The sequence below is a fragment of the Salvelinus sp. IW2-2015 genome, linkage group LG24, assembly GCF_002910315.2.
Source record: "Salvelinus sp. IW2-2015 linkage group LG24, ASM291031v2, whole genome shotgun sequence".
NCBI classification, from domain to species: domain Eukaryota; kingdom Metazoa; phylum Chordata; class Actinopteri; order Salmoniformes; family Salmonidae; genus Salvelinus; species Salvelinus sp. IW2-2015.
In genome coordinates this window covers 6,621,874-6,628,157 of record NC_036864.1, presented here as the reverse complement: position 1 = coordinate 6,628,157, position 6,284 = coordinate 6,621,874, and the positions used below count along the sequence as shown (strand labels likewise).

The 6,284-nt window shown below is 47.1% G+C and overlaps 1 protein-coding gene across 1 annotated transcript in view; it reads right to left on the bottom strand.

The window, feature by feature from the left end:
* The window catches only part of LOC111951344 (protein bicaudal D homolog 1), a 46,218-nt gene that overhangs the window by 8,389 nt on the left and 31,545 nt on the right, over positions 1–6,284 (bottom strand). Inside the window, exons 2-4 of the mRNA XM_023969401.1 lie at positions 4,716–4,928; positions 3,882–4,034; positions 5–1,039 (exon numbers count right to left, since the gene is read on the bottom strand). Coding sequence (XP_023825169.1) covers positions 5–1,039; positions 3,882–4,034; positions 4,716–4,928 — 1,401 coding nt within the window. The remainder of the gene's footprint in view (positions 1–4; positions 1,040–3,881; positions 4,035–4,715; positions 4,929–6,284) is intronic.

Genomic DNA, 6,284 nt, shown 5'->3' with positions numbered 1-6,284 from the left:
TCACCTGCTCTCTGATGATGGCGTTGAGGTTATAGATGTTCATGGGTTCCCTACGCAGGTCTCCAGCTGGCTCTACCGCAGGCGACGATGATGATGAGGAAGATGAGGAAGAGGCACTGATGCTGGGGGAGCCCGTAGGAGGGGTGCGGGGTACAGGACTGTCYCTGTCCCTCCCCCCGTCCCGGCCTCCCTCTCCTGACAACCGCTCTTTGGATGGGGATTCCGAGGGGCTGCGAGACTCCGCCGTGGACGACGAGGTTGCAGCGGCAACGGCTGCGAGCCGCCGGGCAAGGCGGGGCGTGAGTAGAACGCGGGTGTCGTCACCCTTGAGCGAGGCACTGATACCCCTTAGTCCTCTGCCGTGTCTGTAGTAGTCTAGCATCACCCGGTTGGGCGTCTCGTTGTTACAGAGGCAGACGTGGTGGTAAAGTTGAGCCAGCTCCTCGCTGAAGGTGACCAGTTCRTCCTGTGCTGCRTTGAGCGCCCCCTGGCTCTCGCTGGCCATGTTCTTGGCTGTTCTCAGCTCCGTCTCCAGGCCCCCCACCTTYTCCCTRCCTTCCCGGCAGCTCCTCTCCAGCCTCCCCACCTGCTGCTCCAGAGATCTGTGCTGGGCCTCTCCGCGCGTCCTCTCCTCCACCCCGCCCTCCACACACTGGTTGTACCTCTCTCTCAGCGACTTCAGCTCAGCCTTTAGCTCGACCACCTCGGTTACAGCCACCCTGTATTTACACTGGAGGATCTCCAGACCCGGGGTCTGGTGGCAGAATGCCTGGCCCCTGCTGTGTATTAATCCCTTCTCTTTCTCCTCCTCTTCCTCWTCTCCCTGCTCCATCAGGGCCTCTCGGTTGAGGTGTGCYTCCTGGTCGTGCTGGGCCTCCTGGGCGAGCTGGGCSTCCCGGTGCAGGCGCCTKAGGGCGGTGACTCTCTCGCTGAGGCGTTGGGCCCTCTCGTGCTGCTCGTTCAGGGCACCCTGTGTATGCTGCAGCTGCGTCTGACACTCTTGCAGGCTGATCAACAGTGCTGTTTTCTCTCGCTCCACCTACGGACACGCACGCACACACACACAAACACACACACAGCGATTTTCAGCCTATTGTTAAACTAGTAGCATTCTTTATCTCCAGCCCCATAACCTTAAACAAGCTGCAACATTTCCCTGCACACTCAGCATAGTCCACCACATCCCTCAGGCAACCCCCTGCTGGAAAAAAACTGCACAGACAAGCATAGGTGTTGGTTTTGCTGGTGACCAGCCTTTAGCAAAACCAGCATCAAGTCATATCATGCTGGCTTTCAAAGTGATGTTTAATTCCTATTGGAATCCAGCCAGTGTGGGGATACCCAATAATTGTACCTTTTCTCCACCCACAACATGTATTCAGAACTGGAACAGCCATTTCAGTAACGGGTGCAATAAGTCCAACTAACAGATTGTATTAGTTTAGAAAAATGTATGTTATTTATCTTTGTGTAGCATAATATTAATCAATCAATCAATGTACATGCAAAAACACAACAAACAAAATAGATATTGAAACAAACAATAAAAAAAAAATCTACTGCAATAGAGCATGCTGGGAAGTGTAATAAGGATGGGCATGGTCAGGCCAGCTTGACCAGCTAGACCATGCTAGACCTGCATGGACCAGTTTGGTCACTTGCATACCAACATCACCAGCATAAGCTGGTATGTGTCCAAAACACAGCGAAGGCTGGTCACCAGCAAAACCAGCTAGACTATCCTAGTAAACCAGCATATCCAGCTTAGACCATGCTGGACAGACTAGCTTGACCAGCTAGACCATTCTTGTCAGACCAGCTTGACCAGCATCCGACCAGCACTAATCAGCATAGACCAGCAAATACCAGCATGGACCAGCTTGAAATGTATGCTGGTCTATGCAGTCTTTTTCAGCAGGGCCTAAACCCTGCACACTACAGAGGGAACAGTACACCTTGCACACTACTGAGGGTGAATCGATAGTCTAGTGTGTCAGTGAGGATATAAATAAGCCTTTCCTCCAGTCCAGSCAATCGGATAGAGGCTGAGGGAATGTGTGGGGAGATGCAGTTTCACCTACAGGAACTGCAGTGAATGGTTGGACACATATCAACCCCACACACATCCTACTGCATCTTCATCTCACTGGCCCACTGGGCTGGAGGAAACTACCGAAGAGAAGACACCCACTATAAAACAAAATGGCGGACATTTAGATTAGAGTCCATGTAACAGCCAGTGGTTCAGTAACAACTGTTCCCACAACTTCTCACTGGTGCTTTATTTGACTGCTGGGATAAACTGTATTATTTATAGTCTTAAAAGAGGCAGAGAAAGGGAGGGGCAGGCTAAGAACAACAAGAGAGAATGGATAGAGACTAAGAAGAGTAGAGAGCGTAGAGAGAGAGAGAATATGAGAAGAGAGGAGAGAACGAGAAGATCGAGAGAGAGAAGAGAGACTTAAGACTTGACGAAACAGTGAGAAGATGAGAAAAGAAACAGTAGAGGAATTCTGAGAGAGCGACAACAGATAGAGAGAGAAACATGAATACGAGAGTTTTAGAGAGAGAACAAGAGAGAGAGCAACAAGAGAAGAACGACGAGAGACAGAGAGAGGAGGAAACATGTAGAGTTGTAATAGAGAGACCCGAGAAAAACATAGAAGAGAGATGAGTAGAGAGAAACATAGAGTAGAGAAGAGACGGAGAGAAGAGACGAGAGAAGATTTTTGAAAGAGGAGAGAGAGAGAAAAACAGGAATAGAGATCTGCATTGCAGTGAAGTTATTTTCAGTCAGTCTCTCTCTACTGAAATAATGCAACTTTATGCCCACATTACGCAGAGCGCTGAGGGATAGACATTAGTTCAGTGCAGCTTAATCGTTGTAGTAACAATCTGTGCCTTCACTTTGTTAATTACTGTTTATTTTACTATAATGATTTTGAATGAGGTAAATGTTATGTGCCAAAAAGTGCTTAACTTCAAGCCATAATATCCTCCTGTATTTACATTGCTTACGCTTAAACACTGAGATTAATCTGTAGCACAAACTTTAGAGTTTTCTGCTATCGAAAACTCACTCTACCATTCAGTAAGCTGAGTAATTTATCTCTCCGCACCTAGCCGATGCATGCTGCTTGCTGAGCTTCTGATCTCGTAGTTCACCTTTTCACTTGAAGCACACTCCCCGACACCATCCTCTCGCCCTTTGCCTCCCGCTCCCCGACACTCTCCATTGCCCTGGCAGGAAACTCAAGTCCCGCCTACCCAGTATCCTGAACCCCATCATGTATATGCCGATACATCGCTCCTATCTCCTCCCTTTGTCGCTAAGTCGCCTTTTGTTTGGCACCAGCGTGACCCACCACCTAGCCGGCCACTATGGACTAGGGAAATTAGGTGGCCGCTGCCCTGTGTAAGGTTGGACTCACCACAGTCTCGAGGTCGTTGGATACCAGCTCCTAATTGCGGAGGGTCCTCTTCTGACTCAACTGGCCGCGCTCTCAGGAGTCCAGCCCCTCTAGCTGGCCCGAATGTCTTGAGACGCTAAGGGTCTGTCATAACATGGGCTATCATGACATAGACCTTGGGTCTCCTCCTCCCACACTTGCACCTCTTCAGCTTCTGCTATACCGCCTCGTACTCACCTGAAGGAGCGAAGACTTAGACAGCGGGAGGAAGGAGGAGCTGAACAGTGTGGGGAGAAAGAGGAAGCAGAGAAACAATCTTATGGGTTATAAGGATTGGAGATATCTGGTGTGTGTAGTGTGTGTGTGTGGGTTGTGTGATGGGGGTGTGTGGTGTTGTGATTGGTGTGTAGTCGTTTTGTGCTAAGTGGTGTGCAACCACCCTGCGTGTTTATGTACTGTGTGTTCTCTCACCTGGTTCTGTTTGAGAGTGGACACTAGTTTCTGCAGGGTGATGTTCTCCTCCTCCAGCTCAGTGTAGTCCTGTAGGAGTCGAGCCTCTCTGAACTTATACTCCCTGATCTCCTCTCTCATCCGGCTCCGCTGCAGCTCCAACATCTCATTACTCTACAGGACAGACACAAACACCAGGGCTTTAGTTATCACACACAACCCAGGCTACTATCAAATACACAAGACATGTGGTTATTATCACAAAAAAACACAGGACTGGTTTACTATCAAACACAACAAGGATTTACTGTAAAGCATTTTGTGACAAACGTTGACATGAAAAGGACTTTATAGCCTGGGACACCGTAAATACATTTTATTGATTGACCGATTGGCATTGATAGCCACACACACTAAAACGTGTTTAAGATCAAATAGTGGGCCTACCACCACCAATAACTGTGCATACATGCATATAGTAAGTACCCACTTTTCTCAGTATGTCACAGTTTGTTTTATTTTGAGTGTGTTTCCTTAGGTTACCGCTGGAGGGCACCCTTACCTTGTTTCTAGTTTCCAGGTTACCCTGATTGTTTCTTATTGGTTTCACCTGTGTTTGATTTCCCCCTCTGTTCACCTGGTTGCCTGGGTATTTAGGTTCCTCTGTTGGCCTGGATCCTTGCTTAGGTCCTAGGTTTTGTTTAGTGCACTGTTGCCTTGTTTCTGTCAAGACTTTAAGTAAAGATCTGGATTTACCCTTACCTCTGCTTGCTGTGTTTCCCTGCGACTAGGTTCGAGTTTGTACAAGCATCGTTGTAACAGAGTCTCAGAGACCTCTAACCCCTGATGCCTCACCTCTCTGAGCTCCTGCAGCAGGGTACTGAGGTGTTCGTTGTCGGCCTGTGTGTTGACTGTGACGGCCCGGCTCTGTTTGAGCTCTGACTGGATCCCCAGAAGGCGACTCATGTAGTATGCCTCCTTAGTGGCTGACTCCTGCAGGAGGGTCTCTTCGTTGGTCTCCCCGTCCGCAGCCACCTTACGCTGGGTGGAGAAGGTCTGGCCAAATGCCTGGGGAGGGGCAGATGAGGGGCGAGAGAGAAGTTATGACGTTTCAGTAGCATAGAATCACATCATAGGATGTCCTGGTTATGTAAATGTTATTTTCTGACTTCGATAACATATATTGATAGGCAAAGAGCAACCACCATCTGAAACTCTTCCACCACTTAGTCTGGTCTGGTGTACATTGCAGACAGCATAACAACCAAAATAACCCCACAGGTCAGACTGAAACCAGTTGAGCACACACACACAACACACACACACACACAACACACACACACACACACACACACACACACACACACACACACACACACACACACACACACACACACACACACACACACACAGTAGGCTGCATTATATTTGCAAAAACATCTAACTGCATTTTTTGGGGGGATTCATTTGTGCAGGCCCTAACACACACACACACAACACACAAAATGGAGAGAGCAAAGAATCCTGCTCCCCTCTGAGCTTCTAGAAGCAGAACACCGAACATAGCACGTTACTCACTTTTCGGTGTGGAAGCACTTTAAATGATGTGGGCTAAACCTAACCCTAACCCTAATATAATGATCATGTAAATACATAGGATTAAGTGCACTTAACGTAAATCGGACAAGAGGAAAGACAATCGTAATATTCCCTACAGGGACACTGAATAAGTACAGTCTACAGAAACAGCATGCAGGACTCCACAGTGGACTACCACAGGCTATTAGTTCAGCTTCAGCGGGTGGGATTCAGACTCACGTGTCCACAACTGTAATAGAGAGAGTCATGATTTTGCACAGAGATGTATTTGTGTAAACTAACAGATTCCGCATACTTAAACATCAGAACTATTGGAGATACTGAGGAATGTTTGGATGTGGAGTTTATGAACTGTCATATATTCTGTTTTGAGCTGTTGCAACTGAAAAGGACGAGACTTTTCTCAGCGTTTAAGGTTTAAAGGTCATGTGTGGTTTGATGATGATGATGATGATATGATACACTGCCCTTCACCTGCCAACACGCGTGTCATATATATATATATATATTATAATATATATAATATATATATTAATAATAATATTATATAATATATACACACACACACACACACACACACACACACAATCATACACTATGTCAGATGTCACTATATGCTAGCTTTTTTGAAAGGTCCTTTTAATAAAGAAAGCACAAAAATTCAGCTGGATTTCCAAATGCAAGTACAATACATAGTAAAGAGAAATACAGCGCCTACAGTTGTTGGAAGTTTACATACAACTTAGGTTGGAGTCAATTTAAACTCGTTTAAACCACTCCACAAATGTGAATGTCCACAAACCATCCACACATTCTGTGTCTAAC